A 24,512-nucleotide genomic window follows, 5' to 3' on the forward strand; every position below is an offset into this window, starting at 1 on the left:
TCCATTACCTCCATTCTAAAGGAAAGGGGCTGGAGGACAGTACAAAGTATATAAGTCTTTCAATGATAGAATGGTCCTTAATACATCTTTGAATAAGTAGTCTTAGTGCTTGTCAATGCAAGAAATAGCTATCTATGCCAAAAGGAAAGTTCCAAAATACCAATCCAAGTATTTGTTCTTTTCCCTTGATCCCATGTCTCTTTTCTCAGCTATAATTTAGGAGGAAATAAAGTACTGGCATTGGGAGTGAATTCAAAAGAAGTAAATTCAAAACTTTGATAGCATAGTCAAATTCTTAGAGCTAAGATATACATAGTAGGTTCTAACAACAGAGACTAACGTTTCAATTTTCTATGACAAAGATTTAAATGAAGACAACCTCTTTTGTAGTTTAATCTAATGAACCTGAGAATTGACGACTCAGGTTGCTTACATTTAAATTTCTTCCCAACGAAAGAACTCAATTCCATTCTACCTACAGTGGAATTTTTCCCCTGACAAACCTGCAGAGGGAGCTGGTTCCTTAGAGAAGCAATAAATACCCAGCTATATAGATCCATCCTTGGGTTCACTGAATTTAAACATATTAAAGATATTAAGGAAAGTGGGCAGATAGGCTGATGGAAAACAAGTGTTGTGAGGATTTAGGTCTGCAGCTACTTGAGGTAACAGAGGTGGAGAGCACTAGAGAAACAGCATAATCTGAAATTCATCTGGTTTTGTCTTTCTTTCCCTCAAGACTACATGCTTGCTAGGGGCAAGAGAGACGTGTCATATTTTGTTAGCACTCCATCAGCAAGCACAGTATTTGACATACAGAAGGTTTCTAGCATATGCTATTGCTATTCTTGAACAAGACGGTGTAATTTTTTTCTAAAAGAGAAAACCCAGATTTTTTTAATAAGATACCTAAATGAAATTCATTGAAGATTAAATGGTCTTAAAAGATAACTTTGTGAGGTTGCTGGCCTTATGAGTCCGGTCTTATAAACTCAGGCTGCCTGACTATACCTTCTGGCTAGTGTCACTTTAGGATCACACAGAGATTAAAATGACAGCCTGACATCAGCTTCAGAGGCAGAGAGGCAGGGGGGTGACAAACCATCAGCTTTCTACTTCCTCAAGTAAAAAAGTAAAATGTGAACCAAAAGAAGATTCGGAGTTCTCTAACATTAATAAACCAGAAGCTTCAGCACACTTGCTGAGTAGTCTCTATTCCATGTGGACTATTCAGAAAGTGAATACAAATCTTACAAACTTAAAAAAAAAAAAACTCTTAGAGAAACTGCTCAGGTCACACAGCTCAGCAAAGAAGGTCATGATCATGAAACTGCCAAGTACCAAGTACACTGTGAGATTTCCAAGTAGTCGCCAAAGAGGAAATGTTGACACTGATGACATCCCTGTATGCTTCCTCAGCCACACCTCCTACTCCCACATGTGCCCGGAGAGCATCACCTTCCCCAGCAGCAAAGAAAATATTTATCCACTGAATCAGCTACAAAGACTAGTCATTCAGTGCCAAGTGCCTCCAAGGTTTGAGCTTCGTATGTCTGGTTGGTGAGCAGTTCCTCGGACTAGTCTTCAGCCCCTGTTTCCCACCAGTCCACTCCTCACACTGTCTCCTTTTCTGATCCTTCATATGTTTTCCAAACCAGTTGATTCATTTTCCGGAGTTCCAGTGATCCCCCTTAATGCCTCAGCTTTATGCCAGTAGGAGTAATGGTAGGAAACCTACTAGCCATCTTCACCCGTTATCATTCAAAAGAATTTCTTGAGCACTTCCCAGGAACGAGGCTTGAGCTACCTCAGAGAAAAAAGCACAGATACCTGCCCTCATGGAGTTTATATGACAGGTTTGACAAACTCAACATGTTCAGAGACCTGACGGCTTTCCATCCCTTGCTCTCCACCTCACAATCAAAAGCACCTCAGATCCTCAGCAGCTTCCTGTCCACCTGACCTCAGCTGTGCTCACGCTGCACTGCTCAGAAAATAGCAGGTCCTCTTCCGTGTGGCCCAGACCATCAAACACATGTTACTCTGTAGCTTAGGCTCCAGTTCCAACCACCTGAACACCACCCCCCTACTCCTCCACGCACACACACGGTTCCCTTTGGGCCTCTCTCTTTTAGCATGCCTACTCCTGCCTCTGCTCTCTCTGTCTTGCCTGCTAAGTCCCTACTCAACCTCCAAATGCCACAGGGGCTCACTAGCATCTGTTCCTGGAGGTCTTCCTCTGCTTGGGAAGACAGCTGTTTCCTCTCTCCTCCAAAAAAGGTATGATGCAGAGCTGATCTCCCTGCATGTCTGCTGCTCTTCCAGACAAACCTCGCTGTGGTCAAGGACGCCAGTGTCCATTGTGGACAACCCCCACACCTGGGGTACCATGCAGGAGACACTTAAAGCTCTTCAGTTTTCATAACTTGCATTGAAATGAAAAGTCCTTTGTTTGCCAGTGAGAATTCCTTATTCAGCAGAAAGCATTCTTCTCTTCCTGGGGACCAGAGATGTTGGATTAAATAAAATAAGCACTCACTTCACTTCTGGAGGCAACAGCCCGGTGCAGAGGGGTCAGCCACATGTTGTCCTTGGCATTGACACGAGCTCCTGAAACCAAACACCACAGGTTAGAGGCTAATGGAGTCAGTGGGAGTTCTGCTTCTGTTAACTATACTTTATTTGTGTGATAAAACCTGCATGCTTTTTCTTTCTTTTCTTTGTATATTTTGTGTACTTTCTAGCTGCCAGAAAAGGGGCAGGAGAAGAAATCCAGTATTGTAGATTATAAGCAAGATGAAGAGCTGAAAATGCCATAGAAATACCAATTGTAAAGTTGTAAAAGGCTGAAATTATCTGGGACTATGGAAAAATAGTTACTGAAGAATAAAGAACTTTCAGGTTATGTTTGTACATGTACCTGGATATAATACTATTGCATATATAATACAAAGGTGATTATATTATACTGTTACATAGTTACTAAATATATTTCTCTCAAGGCTACACAATTGTCCTCTTGATTAACTATCCAGGATAAGCAACCAACCTTCCATTAAAGGAAAAAGGAAGTCAGATTGCAAACAAATCTTGTAAGGCTGAATTCTGAGTTGATGTACACTGTGGATATTAGCACAAAATATGATTTGTCCCTGAATCTAGATGTCTTTTGCTAGATGTCACCTGATACTTTGGCATTTTGGCGACAGCTTCCATGGATGTTTCAATTAGACAAGACAGGTGGTGTCCATGGTTCCATCACACTACGAAGAGGGTAGGCAGGCTCCAAAAGAAGCCCAAAGCTATTCCTATTTAGGGATAGTACAGCCTAATCTCTCCAGTTGCCCCGATTCTGCCATGGAGCACAAGCTATGTGTGGTGGATTTACAGAAAGTATAGTACACCTTTCCATAACACACCCACCCAATTCTTCAGGAGCAAAAGCCTACAAGTCTGCAACTAAACTGCCAAAATGTTCAATATGAGCTTCCTTGGAGGGGAACGGGGGTACTAAGTGGGGAAGAGGGTGGTTAGGGGTTTTGAATCAATCTTCTCATCAAAGTTTTATAAAACGATTTACAAAAGAAGAGGAGGAGAGGTTAGAGATGATCCTTTTGTGGGTACAGTAAGAGGAGCCCAGTTTATCCTGAGTGCAACAAGAAAGGAAATTCATAAGCAGGGTCTATGAATCAAAGAAACTAGAAAGTGAAGCAGAAGAGGGGGGTGAGCACTTCAGGAGCAAAGGCTGAGAAAATGAGTCAAGTGGAAGCAGAGGCTGACTCACGTGTGAGGCCAAGGCCAGCTGACAGCTTAAAAAAAAAAAAGAGACAGAAATCTGCCTGCCTTCCCCTCACCCCCAAAAAAGGAAGCAGACTTTCATATGCAAAAAGTGAGCTAGAAATTTACTTTAAGCTTGACTAAAAGAAGTTAATAAATCAGGGAACTTCCAACTACTAATTCTTTTTCATGGAAAAAGAATAAATGCCATCAGCGATATTAATTTTAGAAATAGCACTTAAGTCTGAAAACAAAGAGAGATAGGAAGTGTTCCCTTCATCCATTTTTCTTTTATCTTTTTTTTTTTTTTGAGAGGGAGCCAGGCAAAGTACTTTCTTAAACACTTCCTAGAAATCAAGGTTTTCTAGCATGGTGTCAAGGTTAACAGCCACTGAAAAACTGCTTAGTTTTTCAGTATTAAATAATTTGAATCCTAATTTTTTTTGGCTTTTTTTGGGTCACACCCGGTGATGCACAGGGGTTACTCCTGGCTCTGCACTCAGAAATTACCCCTGGTAGTGCTCAGGGGACCATATGGGATGCTGGGAATAGAACCCGGGTCGGCCGCATGCAAGGCAAACGCCCTCCCCGCTGTGCTATCGCTCCAGTCCCTGAATCCTAATTCTATTAACACTACCTAGATTTTTTCAAGCCACTTATCCAATAAGAAGCAAATCTCAGTTTCCTAAGAATCAGAAGTCCCAGTTATCTCTCTCAAAGACCTGCATCCAGTGGTTTGGAGTGAAATGAATCAAATCTTGAAAAGATGATGAATTCTCAGTCAGAAGACCCAGATTAGAATTGTGATCTGAGGACCTTCTATTCCTGGGACCAAGAGTCATAAATCAGAAGCATACGAATAACAATACTTCTCTACCTACTTTACTGAGTGGCTGAGAGAATAAAGTAAGTGCTTTGCAAATTGAAAACCACAAGTTCTTATTTCCAAGTCCATTCCAATATCTTATTCACACAAATCTATGACTCAGATTTTCAAGAAACAGTTTTGCACTAGGAAGAAGGGGGAAGTCACATGCAGATTTAAGAACACAAAGAACCATCACTTAAAGACTGTACAAGTGACTTCTTTTCAAAGGCAAGAAAACTGCTGCTAGAGAACACTAAGAAAGAGGAAATCCAAATGTAATTAAGAAAAAAAGATGTGACTCTTAAGACAAAATTTCCACTGCAAAAATAAAATTTTAGATTTCCTCTCTTAAGTCATGGTTTTGAAAGTACCAGATGCTACTAAGCCTCTGTTTCTGATTCAGAAACAAAAAGCACATATATCTTCAAATTGTACATTTCCTCCTCCAATATTCTGGAAGCTATTCAACACTTTCCTTAACTACCAATCTTTTCCTTTGGGTCATAACTATATGTACTTCACCGACTTGTGCTTATAACTGCATATCATAAAATAAAACTTTCATTCACTCATGCAAGGCAAATGCATGTTTATAACTTATCTTTAGGTTGTTTCCTGGTTACGCCTATCACAAACATCACTCAGTTTTCATGCAGTCCTGAGAAGGAGAACTTTGCCTTATCCCTAGAGGTAGGATATCCCTTCAGAGTGCCCTGTTTACTGTTAAGGCACCTAGATCAGAAAGTCACAGTCATCTGAGATAGAGCAATCTGGTGACTTACCTCCTCTTTGAGTTTGAATTTTTACCTGGCTTCTGAATAATTACCCTTTCATTTCTTTAGTCATTCCTCCTTTTCATATATTTGTAGGAAGAAATTCTACACTGGGTCCGTCAGATGTGCTCCTTGCAAAGGATACCATGACTCAATCTAAATTAGCACTGTCTAGTGAAAACGCAGTGTGACCCAAATATTAAATTAAAATTTTTCTAATAGCCACATTTAAAAGGGAAGGGGATGGGGATGGAGTGATAGCACAGTGGGTAAGGCATTTGCCTTGCACGCGGCAGACCTGGGTTCAATTCCCAGCATCCCATATGGTCCCCTGAGCACTGCCAGGGGTAATTCCTGAGTGCAGAGCCAGTAGTGACCCCTGTGCATTGCCAGGTGTGACCCAAACAGCATGCATAAATAAATAAATAAATAAATAGATAGATAAATAAATAAATAAATAAATAAATAAAAGGGAAGGGGAAAAAAACAAATTTAGTTTATATTTAACTCAATATACCCATAATGTTATCACATGATAAAGAATGAGAAACTAGTGGGATTGCTTACATTCCTTTTTCTCATGACAAAGCTTTAAAACCCAATATGTGTTTTATATTTGTAGCACGTGTGGAGAGGGGTCTTGAGCATGGCAGTGGCTGGGTTCCAGAGGTCTTCAGCTGTCGGGGTTCTGCTCAGGAAGGGGAGGGAAACTCAGCAGAACCCCTCCACGGGGCCCTGGTAAAGACAGCCAGGCGCGGGGGCACAAGACTCTGCTCAAGGCCCCTCTCCACACGTTAGGATGAGCCTCATGCATGAAGGAACTGGCAGAGGAACCCAGATATGCGGGACCCGGGGCTGAGATCTCCAAGCCTGCTCAGATTGGGACTGGGACTCTTCTGCCTAGATCCCCCATTTTCCAGTAGCTAGGTGGTCACACCAAGAAACTGCCCCCAGCTCTGTGTAATTCCACCAACAGCCAACATCTAGAGACTATAAAACCAAGCTCCCAACATCTTATAGCCTAGTTCTCCCTTTGGGAGAACCTGGCAAGCTACCAAGAGTTTTCCTGCCCGCATAGGAGAGCCTGGCAATCTCCCCATGGCGGGTGTATTCATATACCAAATACAGTAACAATGATGGGTCTCATTCCCCTGATCCTGAAAGAGCCTCTAATGGAGCACCATTTGGAAGGACAAGTAAAGAGAGGCTGCTAAAATCTCAGGGCTAGAATGAATGGAGACATTACTGGGCTCGCTCGAGCAAATCGAGGATCAATGGGATGACCATGCTAGTGATTTATAGCACATCTCCATTGAAACTGGCTACACTACTAGGGCCCTGGAAGACACTGAAGACAGACATTAAAGCCACCAGTGGTCTGTGGCTAGCAGACCCTACTGCGTACATCTACATGTTAAGTGGGAGTCTAGGTGTATCCATTCATCTTCTTGAGTAGCTCCCTTTGGTTCTAAAGATGAGATTCTATAATTAGAGCTCTGGAATTGGTAAAAACTGCTGCCATATCTGAGATTTTATAATATCTGTATACTGCACTTTATAGATATACTTTTTTTTCCATTTTTATAGCTGAAGAAATAAAGATGGTAAGAAGTAATATATTCCACCTATCCAACTAGAAAATGATAGATTTAAACTTTGTCAATCTGACTTCGATACCAAACTCTTGGATGTTCCCTCTGAATAAAAACAAATATTCATTTAGCATTCAGCAAAATGTTGCTTCCCTCCCTTTCCCCATCTTCTTCTGTTCCTCAGTCACTCTTCTCACTCTCTTCTTTTTTATTCATATATTATATGTGTATACAAAAATACAGGTATGAGTGGTATATTTACCCTTGATTTCATTCCAATTTCTTTTATGTTTTCATATGAATAATATGTGCATACATATAAAAAAATAAGAAAATCAAGCTGAGTGGTGAGCACATTATTTTTTATAAATTTATTTTTATATATTTAAAATATATATTAAGTATATATATCTAAAATATATTTAAAACATTTTATAGTATTTAAATTATTACACAGTGAGTTTTATAATACTGCTTCATGCATATAATTTTACATCAACTGTTATTGTATTATAGTAATACTGAATTTCCTTACTTCAGTCAATGAGTTTTATATGCTTTCTTGTTGATACAGAATGAGTTTACTCTTTTTTTTAATTTGAGTTTATTATCTTTAATTGATGTATATATTCTAACATACAAATATACCTCATTTTTAGACATTATTTCAGTATGGGTATGTTCATTACGTCAGTGTTTCAAACAATGCTGTGAACATCCATAAAATGACTTCTTATACAAATGTATAAGCATTTGTCTAGGGTTCTTAATTAGATGTGGACTTCCTATGTCATAGGCCATGCATACTTTTGGCCTTACTAGATAATCTCAACCCTCCAACGTATACCAATTTACAAACTCCCAGTGCATAAAATTGCTTTATTTCCCACATCCTTATCAACACTTGACATTAAGTCATTTTGAATATAATAAAGAAAATGGTATTGCATTTTTATGCTTTCCTATTTAATAGTGGGGGCTTTTGTTTGTTTTGTTTTCCACAAGGTTGGGGACTGAATCCACCCATGGCCTTGCCCATGGAAGGCAAGTGCTCCATTACAGAGTTCCATCCCTGGCCCGAGGCATTTTCCAATATGCTTATTTACTGGACATTATTAATTCATCTTCTGAGAATAGCTTATTCACAGCCTCTGCCTATTCCTTGTATTTTCCTATTACTATTTTCCCCTCTAATTTATATTTCCACATTTATATTGTATTACTCTTACCATTATTATTCACATATTCTGAAATCCTTCAGCTTAATGTAAACCAAATGAGATTTTTTTAATATTCAAATTCTTTCAGGGAGAAAAATGACCTCAAGCTTGCTGGGCATCATGGAGCAACATCCGCCCAGCATGTAACAAACAGCAGCCTTGGCTCTGGCAGCTTCCAAGTCACTTGAGGAATTGAAAGATAATTAGAAATCTAGGAAGTGGCTTCTCTCGAGTCACTGCTGAAGTCCTTCACCCCTCTACTCCTCCTCCTCCAGAAGCTGAATGGCAGCTGCCAGGAAAATCTCCCCTACCAGAACAGCACAATTACTCAGACAAAGGCAAAGTTATCTGAACAGGGCCCAGCAGTATTTCATGGGTGTCATCCCCCACCACCGGCTTCCTCATCCTCTTCCTCCGAACACATTCCAGAGCCTTGTTTACATGTCAGAAGAAGACGACAGTTGGTTTTGGCTCTGAGTTGAATATTTATAACATTTTTCTAAAGGAACCTTCATGTTATTTACCTGCCTGTCAGGCACCATTGTGCACTGAAGGGCAGAGTCTGCATGGCTAATGATTTAAAGGCAAATGCTTTCTCCCAAGGACATTTTAAACATAAAAATAGCACCAGTGTATACAGGATCTCCAGACAAAGACCTATCTAAGCAGCGTCAGGCACAAACTAATTATAAATGAAGTACTTTTCTATGGTCTTATCACTACTACCATTTGATTTTATTTTCATAGATATCAGGAAGAAGGGGAGTTCTCAGGATATTTTCCAGAGACAATCCTTTTGTTTTCTAAGCCCTGTCATAAAGGAAGACATAGAACAAAGAAAAAGGTAAGATTCATTCCTTAAAAATCTCACAGGTCAAAGAGAATAACTAAGAATTAAGGCAGATAGAGGCAAATTGTAGAAATAAATAAATGTGAAAGACTACAAAATATGTTAATGGTATAAAGAGATCAGCTTGCTACTGAATTTTTTTACATAACAAATCTCATTATAGCCAAGGCACACTGTCCTTCAATGCATAACCTTGGCAGAGTGTCTCATAATTCCATGTACGTGGCAATTGCTGAAAACATTTTTAAAACTACCCTGAGAGTTGCCTTTAGAGATGGTTTTAACACTCACCAGAAAAATGGTTCATTACTTTATAATCACAGTACACTGGAGGCAAGGTGGGGGGTGGAGAGAGAATCAGCACTGCCTGCCTTAAAAGGTATTCCTTTTTCATCAGAAATCCAACCTCAGAGAATGAGTATTTGCTATGCATAAGAGAATCAGAAGAATGACCTGTCACCTTTGTAGGCAATTTTCACTGAATGTAGTTTATCACATTTTGAAATATCAGAGAAAATAATTTTATAGGAATACCAATTGAGTGCAGCCTATGTTCTAATAAATTTGTTTTAATTAATCCTTAAAATAATTTAATTATTTAAAAATTTATTATTTTAATTACCTCTCACAAACTGTCCCATGTTAGTATTTTCTTCCTTCAGTTCAAGACTCTAATCCTCATGCACCCCCGGAGTTTCTTTGCGGATATTGTTACTGTGCTGATTTTTTGGGATGCTAGCCTCCCGTTTCTCAATCCCAGTATCTGAACTCTTTGCCATCAATTGGTTCACATTCATCCCATTCCTACATAAGCAGATAAATGACTCGGCAAATTCTTGATCTACTCTCTGACTGAATCCTGACTTCAACAGTACCCAAACAGAAACTAAACACAGGAGTTAGAGGTGAGGTAAGAAGAAGCCATAAGATGGGCTCTAGGTTAAAAAGGGGGAAATTTCAAGGAATCAATTCTCCCTTGTCTGCTCAGAGGCATTCAGAGTTCCATCCTCCTGACTAACAAAAAAGTCAGTAGGAATTCAATGGGCTTAGGTTATACTATGTACACTCTGTATGTTAACTCAGCAATAGAGAACACAGCTGCAATAAGTTCTTCTGGGAAAGTCAACTAACTTATTTGTCCAACATGGAAAATATTAGCACCTCAGTCTTTATTATATTGAAAAAGAGTTTGGTTAGATTCCCTAAAGGGTCAGCTGGAAGATGTATGCTCAGAGATGAAATCATTATGTTCTTGCAATGATATTTCTTTAGAAACATAATATGCAAAATGACTAAAAACTTTTCAGGAAAATTAAATCACAAGAATTCCAAGAGCTTGCCTGAGCTTCCATAGTTTATTAAAATTCTAAAGTACTTTTTCAATACTCTCCCCAAAATCTGTCTTCCTAACTGATAGGGTGGGGAGAAAAACAATTTCAAAGCATATACCACACAAAACTATCCAGGAGTGGTTAACATCTCGGTAATCCTATGACCAAAAAATTTATATTGATCAAGATAGATAAGATGGATACACCGCTTCTCCTAGCACAGTTTCTCTTAAATAGGCATATTTAAGAGAAGCTGGTAGACGTAGAACAGATCACTGGTTAAAGAAACTTTGGTACATCTACACAATAGAATACTATGCAGCTGTTAGGAGAGATGAAGTCATGAAATTTGCTTACAAATGGATAGACATGGAGAGTATCATGCTAAGTGAAACGAGTCAGAAAGAGAGGGACAGACATAGAAGGACTGCATTCATTTGTGGAGTATAGAATAACATCACATGAGGCTGACACCCATGAACAGTAGATACAAGAAACAGGAGGATTTCCCCATAGCTGGAAGACTGCTTCATGAGTGGAGGGGAGAAGGCAATGGAATAGAGAAGGGATCACTAAGAAAATGATGGCTGGAAGATTTAGTTGGGATGGGAGATGTGTGCCAAAAGTAGATAATGGACCAAACATGATGACCTCTCAGTGTCTGTGTTGCAACCCATAATGCCCAAAAGTAGAGAGAGTATGGGGAATATTTTCTGCCATGGAGGCAGTGGGAGGGTGAGAAATGGGGGGGGCTATATACCGGGGATATTGGTGGTGGGGAATGTGCACTGGTGGAGGGATGAGTGTTTGATCATTGTGTGATTGTAACAAAACATGAAAGCTTGTAACTATCTCATGGTGATTCAATAAAATTTAAGAAAAAAAAAGAGAAGCTGGTAGGTTCCCAAGGTGATATAAAAGTCAACTTTCTCAATTACTAGCACCCAGATGCCTGAGGAAAACAGAGAGGTTAAATTCATATGCAGAAGTGAAATACTGGATTATTATATTACACGTATGTTTTTAAAAAAGAAAAATAATTTTCTGAACGTGTACATTTATGAATCAAACATTATTCTGAGATTCAGAGAGTTTATTAAAACTCAAATGAGAGGTGGATATGGATAGCTGGTTGGGGGTGATTATCACACAAGAAAAAAAAATTAGTTTATACCCACACTTTTCCATGGACCAAATTTCCACTGCTGGGCAACTAGTTATGTACTGGTTCTTAGCTATAATGTGTGCTAGCACCAAACAATATATGTTTGTTTGGAAAACAGCCCTGAAATGTGTTCAGAATTGTCAAAAGGACAAGTTTTTGTTTTTAAGAGCACAGGATTCCTCAAGAAATCTAAGGGCCAAGCAAGAAATTGTCATGATCACAAAGTATGTAATTTTTAAAGAGCAGCAACTTATCTGGAGGAGGGGGATAGAACTTTCAAGAGTAAGAATAAAACAGGGGCTGGTAAGATAGCACAGTAAGTTGGGTGCTTGCCTTGCATGCATCAGATCCGCGTTCAAGTCCAGCCTCCTATATAGTCCTCCAAGGAGTATTCCTGAGTGCTTAACCAGGAGTAACCCCTGACATTGCTGGATATTGCCCCCAATAACAACAACAACAACAAAAGAATATCACTGTATCACTGCCATCCCATTGCTCATCAATTTGCTCAAGTGGGCACCAGTAACGTCTTCATTGTGAGACTTGTTATTTTTTTTGGCATATCGAATATGGTAGCTTGCCAGGCTCTGCCGTGAACAAAAGAATATGGGTACAAAAAAAATAATAACAATGTCCCTTTTCCTTGTGTATCACAACAAAATTCTTGGGTTTTTTTTCCATAACATTTTCTTTTTTTTTCATCTGGACTTTATTGATCTAATAAAATTACATTAAAAATTGAAATGAATTACACATTATTGTGCTCATGTTTCCCCCATACAAAGTTCGAGAACCCATGCCTTCACCAGTGTCCATCCTCTACCACCAGTAAACCCAGCATCTCTCCCACCCTCCCCAGTCCCATCTCCCCCCCCACCCCAAACTGCCACTATGGCAGGGTATTCCCTTTTGTTCTCTCTCTCTGATTAGGTGTTGTGGTTTGCAATAAAGGTGTTGAGTGGCCATTGTGTTCAATCTCTAGTCTACATTCGGCACACATCACCCTTCCCCCGCATGACTTCCAACCACATTTTACTTGGTGTTCCCTTCTCTGAGTTGCCCAGAATGAGAGACCAGCCTCCAAGCCATGGAGTCAATCTCCTGGTACTTATTTCTACTATTCTTAGGTGTTAGTCTCCTAGTCTACTATTCTATATTCCACAGATGAGTGCAATCTTTCTATGTCTGTCTCTCTCTTTCTGACTCATTTCACTTAGCATGATACTTTCCATGCTGATCCACTTATATGCAAACTTCATGACCTCATTTTTTCTAACAGCTGCATAGTATTCCATTGTATAGATGTACCAAAGTTTCTTCAACCAGTCATCTGTTCTAGGGCACTCAGGTTTTTTCCAGATTCTGGCTATTGTAAACAGTGCTGCGATGAACATATAAGTGCAGATGTCATTTCGACTATACTTTTTTGCTTCTCTGGGATATATTCCCAGCAGTGGTATTGCTGGGTCAAATGGGAGTTCAACTTCTAGTTTTATGAGAATCGTCCATATTGTTTTCCAAAAGGGCTGAACTAGTCGGCATTCCCACCAGCAGTATAGAAGGGTCCCTTTCTCCCCACATCCTCTCCAAGAGTGGTTGCTTTTGTTCCATAACATTTTCAACTGTTCGAGCTCTGTATCAACTTCCACCTTCATTTAGCTTACTTTGAAATTCTAATTCCACAATTTCCCTTTACTACTGAAAGCAAAGGCAAACTCTATTATAGACCTTTTGCATAGTCTGTGGTCTAAGGCGTTTCCTCCAGATTTGAATCTACCCAAATAAAAAAGGAAAAAGAAAATCAGCTAGCCTGCACACAATCTACAGTGTGACATGAGTATGCTCAGATTCACCAGGGATTTGTGTACCATATCCTCAAGGGAGAAGCACAGGCTGCAAATGATGGGGAATCTGTTTGGTGAGATGGACCAAGCGTGCAACTTTCTAAAAATGGAAGCACTGGCATTTTTAAATCAATGAAATATTTTTAATACATACAAAAAATTTTACTAGTGCAAAGATCTATGTACACACGAATCAGATTTAACATGTGTTCATCATATTGCTCCCACATTTCAACAAAACCTGAAATATTATATAAAGCTGTATTCTTTTATACCCTTCTCTGAAGACTTCTATCACTCAGCCTGTCTCAGCAGAGGAAATTACTACCCAGAAATTGATGTTTTCTTTCCTTCCATGATTCAATCCATTTAGTACTCACAGTCATGCATCCATAAACAAAATTATGTTGTTTTGCAACACAATTTAAATATATGAAATACATATGTTCCTATGTTGATGTGTACTTTAAGAAAGCTGTTTCTTTTCTTACAGAGAAAAATGTACTTAATGTACTTAATCAGTCTTCACTACTAGATTCTGATTAGACAGTGAGGGTTTTGGGAGCAATACAAAAAAATTTAGCAAGAAGTCACTTTTCAGTAAGAAGATTTTTTTCAATAAGACATTTTCCCAATAAGAACTGTGTTCTGATAGAAAATCACTATCAGGTTTTGTTCAACAAAATTCCATGAACAAAATAAAAAAAAAAGAGTTCATTCATGATAGCAATCAATCTAGCAGACTGGTCACTTGAGTGTTTATCTATAGTTAGCTTCTGAGTAGTTATTTACCTGACAGAATCAGAAGTTCAATGATCTCGGCATCACCCAGAAATGCAGCCACATGAAGAGGGGTTCGCTTTTCAGAATCCTGCAATAATGGAAAAGACAAACAAGTCAGTGTCAGCTGAAGGTGGTTTCTATATACCAGGTAAAACATATCACTCAAAGGTTAAAGTCTGTCAAAGAAAGTACAGGTCAACTATGTACTCAGGAAAGTTACACATTTTCTCTCAGCATGCCTCAGCCGCACATACAAAAGATCCCATTTTCTGTTTCTGTTTTCTGTATGTCTCTTCCTTTTATTGAAGCTCAACTCAGTTCAAAGATAAATCATCATGTACTTGGTAATAAAATTCAATTTCTTTTCAAATCTTCAGTATGATTAAAGAAAAAAATCTAACCTTCCTACCTACCTAACCACATAATTTTAGACTTTCAATGATTTATTTCTTAAGGGAATACTGTGAAATTGTTCACAAGGGCATTAAACTTAAGCATAATCATTTTCTCCTTTAGATCCCCATTAACTACTGCCTATCACTGCCTATTTGTCAAATACTTACTGGTTACTTATTATATACCAAAAAACAAGAGCCTGGGGACAGGGGGCAACCACCAAATCCAGTTCCTGCCTTTCTGACATGAGCACTCAGTTGGTGGGGAAGGTCAATCAAAACTTTGTAAACCCACTCTACATGAGTCACTCCAAATGGTGCTATAACATATGTGTGTGTGTGTGTGTGTGTGTGTGTGTGTGTGTGTGTGTAAAACAGGGTAATGGGATCAAGGGACAGATGATGGAAATAAGATTGTTTAGAGAGAGTAGAAAAGGGCTTTCTGAAGATTTTGACATTGAAGCTGAGAGCTGTGATAGACTTTATTGTCTGTTTTATGGAAAAGAAAAATTTGACTCAAATAAATGGGGGGGTGGGAAATATCCTCATGTGTATTCATAAAACAAATGGGAAACCTGTGGCTCTCTCTCTCCGCCTGCGTTCTGTGGTCTCCGGACGCTTTCCCATCTGGGATGGCAAAAGCCAAGGGCAGATGAAGGAGAAAATGATGGCCAGGTTGGTTGGTGCAGTTGCTATTTATTCCATTCTCCCCACATGCCTATTCTAGTCTCACTAAGCTCCCCACTCCTGTCTCCTCCTGTCTCCCTTGCTCGTCTCTCTGTGCTCTGATTCAACGTCCGCGGGCTCTCCTCTAGTCTCTCACACCCTCCCCACCTTGGCAGTAGCAACCACACCAAGTCCAGTAGCCAATATGAAAGCCCTCCACTCAAGGGCAAAATACCACCTAGGGTGCATTTCTCCTTTCCTTACTCAAGTAATCATTTAAACAGTCATCTTAATTTTACTCCTTAATAATATTAGTCATTTTGTATGGACACAGTAAGAGATACATTAAGCTTATAGGATGACTCTCCTGGGGGCATCTTGCTATTGATCCCAGACTATTGTGCTCAAGCCAGACTAGTCTTTCCTAACCCTAGCAGCGTCCTAGTTCAGCTGTTACTTTTTGAATCATGACAGAATTTGTCCATGAACATGCTCTTAACTTATAGATAAGTATTATGGTGCTTTGGCCTGGCCCATTTGGATGCCAGGGCAGCTCACAGCCTGCCCTGGGTTCATCCAGTCCCTTATCAAGACCCTGCTTTTGAGGTTTTAGGAAGTAAGGGTAACTGAGGCTTACATGGAGAAAATAGATGCCCAGGAGTGAATATTATTCGAATTAACTCCCAAGTCACAAAAGATAGAATTAACTGTCTTCCTGTGTCTATACAAAAGAGGACATTGCTCTAAATTAACTATGCAAATGACTTCAGGAGAAGAGAAAAGTAATATTTCAAGTTAACAGAGTCTGATTAGGAGATAAAGGTGACTGAGATAAAGGAGATAAAGGGAAGCAGAACACAAAGAAAGAGGTTACAAATAAATACAGAGGAATGGGAGTGCCTCAGGAGCACTGTGAATGGGCGCAATCCAATAAACCTAAGCTCCATGTGGCAAGGCAGAAAAGACAAACCGATGTTATGCTATACCCCCAAATCCCCACTGATCTAAAATAGAGCTGAGATTGTGTCTTCAACTATCAGATGCCAGTCTCAGTCCTTGATAAGGCACTTAACATACTGTGCTCAGAGACAGCATAATGACTTTTTGGGGGAAAATATTATTTCCTCCTCTGCAAACTGGAGATAATCATATCTACCTCAGAATTCAAGATGATGTAGGTTAAATAAAGATCTAAGCTAGCTTGAGACCTGGCCCATGCATAGCATGGACAGCCGTGTCAATCATCCTCCCAAGACTGAGAACTCCCACAGGGTAAAGAAGAGGTCTTCCTCTGCTTAATCCCCACAGGAACAGTACACTCCGTATGTTGGGGACTGCTCAGGACCCTGAACTAAAGAGGACCCCGAAACCTTTACCCTGGACAAACCAGAAAATTCCATTACCAGCTTTGCATGACCTGAGGCAAAGGTGCCCTTGTGACAAAGGAAATAGCCAAACTCAAGAGGTAAAAGTAGCCCAGGGCAGTTAACTAAGAGACGCCATAAAGCCCTAAAGTAGAATGCTCCTGCCAGATAAACCCTTGCCTTCCTCTCCCCACTATTTCTCAATCTACTCTTGAAGAATGTTGTAAGCCCACCTAATACACCCGAACCTTTCCTTATTTGGTCTGAGAAGACACTTCCCTGATGATTGACAACTTATGTACCAACCCCCTGCTAAGAAAAGTATAAAACCAGCGTGGCAGTTAATAAAGTTGCCCTTGATCTGCATGTGTCATCTTGGGCCCCCTGTTTACTAACCTCACTAGTCTTATTTCAGATCGGGACCCTCACAGAATCCACCTAATTAGGAGCGCTTTCCACTGTTGTCTCTCCGCGGGCCGGAGAGATCTCCAGGGGAACGCGCATCCGTACTTAGCATAAAATAGCCAAATGGAACCAGTCTATGGGAAGGCCTCTCCCACAAACTTCCATCAACTGCTCCACAATCATGACAACCAAATCTTGGGAGCAAAGTTTGAGGTGCCTCTTAAAGGTAGCATGCATTTTCGTTTTTAGAATCCTGAATTTACGGCTGATTTTAATCATCATTCCTATTATTACTTAATTGTGTAATTCACCTAACAACTCTTGCTTAGCCCAAGGATATGATTCTGCTGACAGTTTGGGGCCTTTGCACTTTTTCAGTCTCTTTCAAATCATAGCTGTGGGGTATTTAATGACTCAGTACAGATGGCTGGCAGGGAACATGACAAGAACTGATCTTAAACCTTGTCTATTCACTCAGAAATCTGGTAAATAGGCTTTATGAAGGGATTAACTGGCTCTACATAGACAAAACAGGGCTGTTCAAATTAGCTGGGAATTATTTTTTCTATGTGTCCCTCAGGCAAATATTAAAGGGAAGAGAAACAAGACATAAATGTTCAATTTGACAAATTTAGAAAACTACACAACAATGGTTTAATTCATTATAATGTTCTTTCTATAAACATAAAAATTCAAGGTTTGAAAATATACATGTTTATTTGAGGATCATGATCTTAATTTCTGCAGTGAACTATACAAATAGCCAATACCAGGCCTTTCTAAATCTTTTCTTTTACTCACAACTTTAGAAGAAATTTGTATTACATTCTCACTTTTAAAAATCTTTTACTTCCCTCAACACCTACTGAAAATTTTGTCAATTTTTTAGAACCAAAGTTTTATAGTTATATGTTCTATGAATTGACTTCATTCAGGATTTGTTCAAAAAACTAAATGTAGGCAACTTAAACAAGGAATAATCCACCAAAATTATGACTTCATTTGACCTGAAGCAAAGTCTGTGCTCTGCTTATTTGAGAACTTGGTCTCAAATAAAAAGTCAAGAAAAGCCCAATATCCAAATCTGCTTAGCCTGTTTTTATATATACTTTTCTGATTCTGTGGCCCCTTTTATGACAAAACTTGTTCAGACTTTAGTTTCTGTAGTATAATATGGGTGTGTAATGTGAAATAGTATCATAAACGTTTGTATTACAAATCCTAGTTAATATGCACTTAGCTTCCAGATTAATTATATTCTAGATTAATTATACTTCCCTTATAGGATACACAATAGATAGGTAACTGAAAAGAAGATCTATATTCAAGCAACAAATGTTTGGTTTTCAAAAGCAACAGAATCACATAAATAATGACTTTTGCTACTAAGACCTTATTCAAAATTAACAGTGCATTTAGACAAAGGATTGTCAACATCCACTGTCTAGCAAAAAACCTGAGTGAAGTACAGGACCATGAGGTGAGAGGTAAATAATGGAAACACATTAATCATCACTTTCAATCAGGTGAAATCAACCACAACGTTGCAGTTCATCCTTTGCCTACATATAAGGGCACTCTATCATAATCTAAACAATGGAATAGGAAATGCCATGATAGAAAAAGGAAGGACAAGGAAGCTTCTAGAGAAAACAAAATATTAACATTAGTAAAAGGAGGCCAATGATACCCATAGAATGTATGAAAGAAGTAAAACCTGCTGAGAATTAAGGATTGTTTACTTTCCTTTTCTCAAAAGGCTTCTGACCCATTCTATACCTCCTGGATGTCATAGCACCCCAATTAGAGAAAAATCACCTTCCAGAACCATTAGGTCTCATCACCAATTAATACAGATAATCTAGGTATGTGAACATGTTGGGTGATCTGCCCAATAGAGAAGCTATAAGAGAAGAAATAAGATACCTAGTATCTAACCTGAAAGTATTTATAAATTGGAAGCATGAACATCATCTTTAAAATTCTTTATAGTTTTTAAATTTTATTACTATTATTATTGATTTTTGGGTCAGGTCATACCCAGTAATGCTCAGGGGTTATTCCTGGCTCTGCACAAGTAGCTACTCCTGTTGGTGTTCGGAGGACCATATAGGATGCTGGGGATCCAACCCAGGTCGGTCACATGCAAGGCAAATGTCCTACCCATTGTGCTATCACTCCAGCTCCAGTCTTAAAAATTCTTAATGAACTTAACAAACCATATACACATTTTCAATGATGCACACCTAAAATTTATATACTGTAATAAACATTGCTTCAATTTTTCAAAATTGCCATAGTGAAGCCAAGAATGGCCAAATAGAGAGAAACTGCATTTAAATTCTCCTGCAGTCACTGTAATATCAATATAAAACATTGAATTAATTAATTAAATAATAACAGAACCATATGCAAAACTAGCAAATAGTAGCTTTGGGGAGAACTCCTGGGCAGGAGCAAAAGTAATGCCCTCAACAAGAAAGAAACAAGTTTCAATCAGGAATAGATTTTCTTTCTAAACCATGCCTAACACCAGACATAATAAAGCAATGAAGGTAATAAACCTACATTTGTAGATAAAAGATTAAGGTCTGAAAAGAATACTGACATAGAAGAGCTCTAAATCCATGATTAAGATTCCAAAACAATAATCATGATGATGTTTACTGAAATGAGAAATAAATATAAGAGAACTGCAACACAAAAAGGAAAATCCAATCAAAAATCAATGGGCAGGAAAAAAATTTAAAAATTAATGTGTGGGAGTTGGAGTAATAGTACAGCAGGTAGGGCATTTGCTTTGCACACGGTCAGCTGGGTTGGATCTCTGGCATCCCATATGAGAGCCTGAGCATCATCAGAATGCAGAGCCTGAGTGCAGAGCCAGGAGTAACCGCTGAGCATCACCAGGTGTGACCCAAAAAGAAAAACAACCAATGAGCTAGAAGTTGGAGCAATAGTATTACAGGTAGGAAGCTTGCCTTGCACATAACACAGACTACCCAGGTTTGATCAGCATCCCATGTGGTCTCCCGTGCACCACCAGGATTAATCAGCAGTAACACCATGAGTATCACTAGGTGTGCCCCCCACAAAAGAAAAAAAGAAATCAATGAGCTAAAGAATACAGTAAATAAACTAAAAATGATGGTTAGATAGCAAAATAAAAGAAGCAGAAGACTAGATTAGTGCACTGATTCAATCAAATGACTAAATGTTAAGTAAAGGAAACCAAAAAAGAACATATAAGGGCCAGAGAGACAGATCAAAGAGCTAAGCATATGCTTTACATGAAGGGAACCCAGGTTCTATCCTTGGCACCTCAATGTCCCTGTGTAGTACAGGGAGTGACTTCAGAACACAGAGCAAGAAGAAGCCACCCAGCACTACCAGGTGTGGCCCTCTCTGCCTTGAACCCCCATACCCCAGCAAAAAAAAAAGAGGGGAAGACAGAAAATTTAAAAAATGACAAGAAATGAACATAATAGATTCATAAAACAGCATCACAAAGAACAACATTCAAATTATAGAAACTCCAGAATAACTCAAAGGGCAGAAGTCTTATTGAAAGAAAAAAATGCCGAAATTTCTTTCTAAGCAAGAAAAGAGATACCTAGATATAGGAAACACAAAGAAATCCCAACAAAATAAACCCAAACATTTTACACCAAGACACATTATATTTAAAAAGCAAAGTAGAGATAGAATCCTAAAAGCAGTGCAGGAAAAGCAGAGTCACATACAAGGCATCTTTCTAAAACTCACAGCCGACTTCTCAATTGAAACTCAACAGTCCTAAAGGGAACGGCCAAAATGGTTACTGAAAAATACCTAAATCAAGAATACTGTACACAGCAATGTCATCATTCAAATTTGAAAAAGTAATAAAGAGCTTTTCAAACAATTAAAGAAGTTTTAAACCAGTTCTACAAAAAAATATTAAAAGGTGTTCTACAAAAAAAAAAAAAAGAAACCCCACTCAGGAGAAGTAACATGCTTATAAAACATAAAACATGGAAATAAAGAGAGTAATACAGAGGTCTCCTAGAATTAACTTAAGATTTATTTGCTTTAAATTTAAAGTGGGATGTAAGTTTTGAACTTTATAAAGTACATGATAACTTAAAAACAAAAAGACTTAGAAGAAGAAAAAAAAAAAGGAAAGCAAATAGAATCTGACCACTCCACAAAAGGCACATGTCAAGGGACAAGGTAGGGGAAAGGGTGAGAGAGGATAGAGTAGTTAAAAGAAACAAAGGAAATTGCAAGAACACCCGGAAATCCCTACACAAATAGCAATAGTGGGGAGCAGTGAGATGGCACAAAAGTTGTGGTGCAAATCTTGCAATGCACCCAACCTGTTTGATCCCTGAAACCACAGGCCATCCAAACATTGATGGTTTAGCCCTGGAGACTAAACAATGCTGGCTGTGGTCTTGGTGTGGCTCCTGAGCACCCCTGGGTGGCTTTTGACACTCTGAGGCCAAACAAGACCACATCCCAATCCTTCCATTGAGCTGCCTGGCCCATTTAGCCAAGAATTGCTAGGAGTAACTCTGACCCTCTGAGCACCATTTTGAAATTTTTTTTTAAAAGTGGCAATAAATTATTTTATAGCAATAATTTTATTATGTGATAATGGTCTAAATTCAACAATCAAAAGGCACAGAGGTGGGCAGATGATTGTAAACAAAACTTCTGCTATTCACAAAACACAATTGAACTGCAGTGACAAATATAAGTTCAAAGTAAGAAGTTGGAAAATGATGACAAATTTTAGGTTTGGGAGAGGCTTAAAAAATTGGGGACAGTCATATCCACATTAGACAATAAAGATTTCAAACCAAAAATGGTAATAATAGGTATGGACATGATTCCTTAATAATGATTAAGGAATCAAAACATTAAGAGAACTTAACACTCATTAACATATATACATCAAATAAAGGGCTAGAGCAATAGCACAGTGGGTAGGGCATTCACTTTGCATGTGGCCAGGTTCGATTCCTCTGCCCCTTTCGGAGAGCCCAACAGGCTACTGAGAGCATCTTGTCCACATAGCAGAGCCTGGCAAGCTACCTGTGGCATATTTTGATATGCCAAAAACAGTAACAAGTCTCACAATGGAGACATTACTAGTGCCCGTTCAAGCAAACCGATGAGCAATGGGATGACAGTGATACAGTGATACACCAAATAAAAGGGCAGCAAAATGTTTAAAGCAATAACTATCTGGCCTGGAGACATCGAGAGCAATACTCAGTAGTGGGAGGCTTTAACACCCGACTCTTAACATTAAACAAATGAGCCAGACAGAAATAACAAAGAAACTGCAATAAATGAGAATTTGAAAAGGAAGAACTTAATAGACATTTTCAAGGATCTCTACCCCCTGCCCCCAAACTAAATACACATCCCTCTCTCGTGTGCATGAAATATTCTTGAGGCTAAATCAGATGTTAGGATGCAAACAAAATAAGACAACAAAGTTAAAAAGACTTCATGCCAATAAAGTCAAAAAAGACAAGTCACATCAATATCATTTTAGGTCACAATAAAAATAAACTGAAAATCACGAAAAGGAAGCTAAAATAAATAAGTAAAACTTATAGAGACTAAACAACATGCTTTACAGAGAGATAGTAAAGGAGTTAAGAATCATGTCTGCATGTGGCAGACCCCAGTTTGATCCCTAGTACCATGTGGTCCCACGGGGTGCAGACAGGAAGGCCCGTGAGCACTTCCAGGAGTCCCCAAGCATGACAGGGTAGATTAGGTAAATCCCAGTACCCCATAGTTGTAACACCACATCCTGGCTCTTGTATTAACCTGCCAGTCTGGTTAACCAAGAATAGCTGGGAGGAGGACAGAACAACAGTACAGCAGGTAGGGCATTTGCTTTGCATGCAGCCAATCTAGGTTTGGTCCCTGACACCCCACATCCCTTGAGGCGACCAGGAGTGATCCCTGAGCACAGTCAGGAGTAAGCCCTAAGCACTGTCAGGTGTGCCCCTCCCTCCCTCCCCCAAATAACAAAGAATTTCTGGGAGAAACCCTGGGTCTCCTTAACATTTTTTTGGAAGCCCTTGCCCCACAAAACAAAACAAACCAGACAAACAAACAAACAAACCAAAAAACCAAAAAAATCATTCTTTTTAGTAACCATTGCATCTATAAGGAAACCAAAGACAAAATAAATCCTGGACACAAATGAAAATGAAGACACAAGTTATCAGAACATATGAACAAAGCAAAATCAGTACCAAGTGAGTCATTCAAATTCACATCAGGCAAAAAGAAAAGATAAAGTTCAAGAAAACAATTTCATGATGTGGCTTAAAGAACTAGGAGAAGAAGAAATGGAAGGCAAAGTCAGTGGAAAAGGAAATAATAAGTATTGGAACAGAAAAATAAACAAAATAAATCAAAAAGACAATATAAGAGCAACAGAACCAAGAGCTGGCTCTTTGAAATAAACCTGATCAGTAAAGAGAGTAGTAGAGGGTCTGGGGCACTGGTGGTGGAAGGTGTCATACTACTGTACATTACAACCATGAACATTAACACTATTACAACCATGTTACATTAAGGAACAATTTAATTTTTTGTTTTGTCTTTGTTTTAGGGATCACACTCCATGTACTCAAGGCTTACTCCTTGTTCTACACTCAGGAAGCACTCCTGGTGGGGCTCGGGGGAACATTTGGGATGTGTGGGATCAAACCTTGATCAGCTACGTGCAAAGCAAGTGCTCTACCTTCTTCTGTACAACCCCTCTGGCCCCAACAATTAAAAAATTTTAGTTAAAAATAAATAAGCAATATTAAAATGCCTGAGGCTCAACTCATAAAGAAAAAAAGACTTACAGAACCATAAGAGACTACTACGAATAACTTTAGGTCATCAAGTTGAAGAACCTAGAATAAACAAGCTTTTGGAATCACACAATTTTCCAAGACTAAGTAAGGAGGAAAAAGAACCTGGACCAGTCAATTGTGATCAGAAAATTGAAACAGTAATCAAGAATCCCCCAAAACACAAAATCCTAGTCCAAACTATTTTAATAGCAGTATCTAACAGACCTTTAAAGATGACTTATGACCTGTCCTTCTAAGTTCCTCCAAAAAACTGAAGAAACAGAATTCTCCAAATAGTTTCCATGAGGTCAATATTGTTTTGATCCCCCAAAGCAGAGAAATGTCACCAAAAAGAAAAAAATCAGACTAAATCCCTAATAAACATATATGCAAAGAATATCCCAAAAATCTCAATCAATTAACTTCAATTAAACTAGAAGGAGAGTACACCATAATCCAGTGGAATTTATAAGCATGTGAAAATTGTTCATCATATGCAAATAAATATATATACCACATCAACAGGAAAAAAAGTTATTGGAGCCAGATGATCATACAGCAGTGAGGGCTCATGCTAGGCTCACATTGATTCCCAGCACCACATAGTTCTCTGACCATCACT

At 38.8% G+C, this 24,512-nt stretch overlaps 1 protein-coding gene across 4 annotated transcripts in view; it reads right to left on the reverse strand.

Annotated features, from left to right (window-relative positions):
• ANKRD44 (ankyrin repeat domain 44) overlaps positions 1-24,512 on the reverse strand; it is a 341,805-nt gene that overhangs the window by 144,521 nt on the left and 172,772 nt on the right. For all 4 annotated transcript variants that reach the window (XM_055122139.1, XM_055122137.1, XM_055122138.1 and 1 more), the window contains exons 3-4: positions 14,213-14,291; positions 2,540-2,610 (exon numbers count right to left, since the gene is read on the reverse strand). In XM_055122139.1, the coding sequence (XP_054978114.1) occupies positions 2,540-2,610; positions 14,213-14,291 (150 nt within the window). The remainder of the gene's footprint in view (positions 1-2,539; positions 2,611-14,212; positions 14,292-24,512) is intronic.

The sequence above is a fragment of the Sorex araneus genome, chromosome X, assembly GCF_027595985.1.
Source record: "Sorex araneus isolate mSorAra2 chromosome X, mSorAra2.pri, whole genome shotgun sequence".
In the NCBI taxonomy this organism is placed as follows: Eukaryota; Metazoa; Chordata; class Mammalia; order Eulipotyphla; family Soricidae; genus Sorex; species Sorex araneus.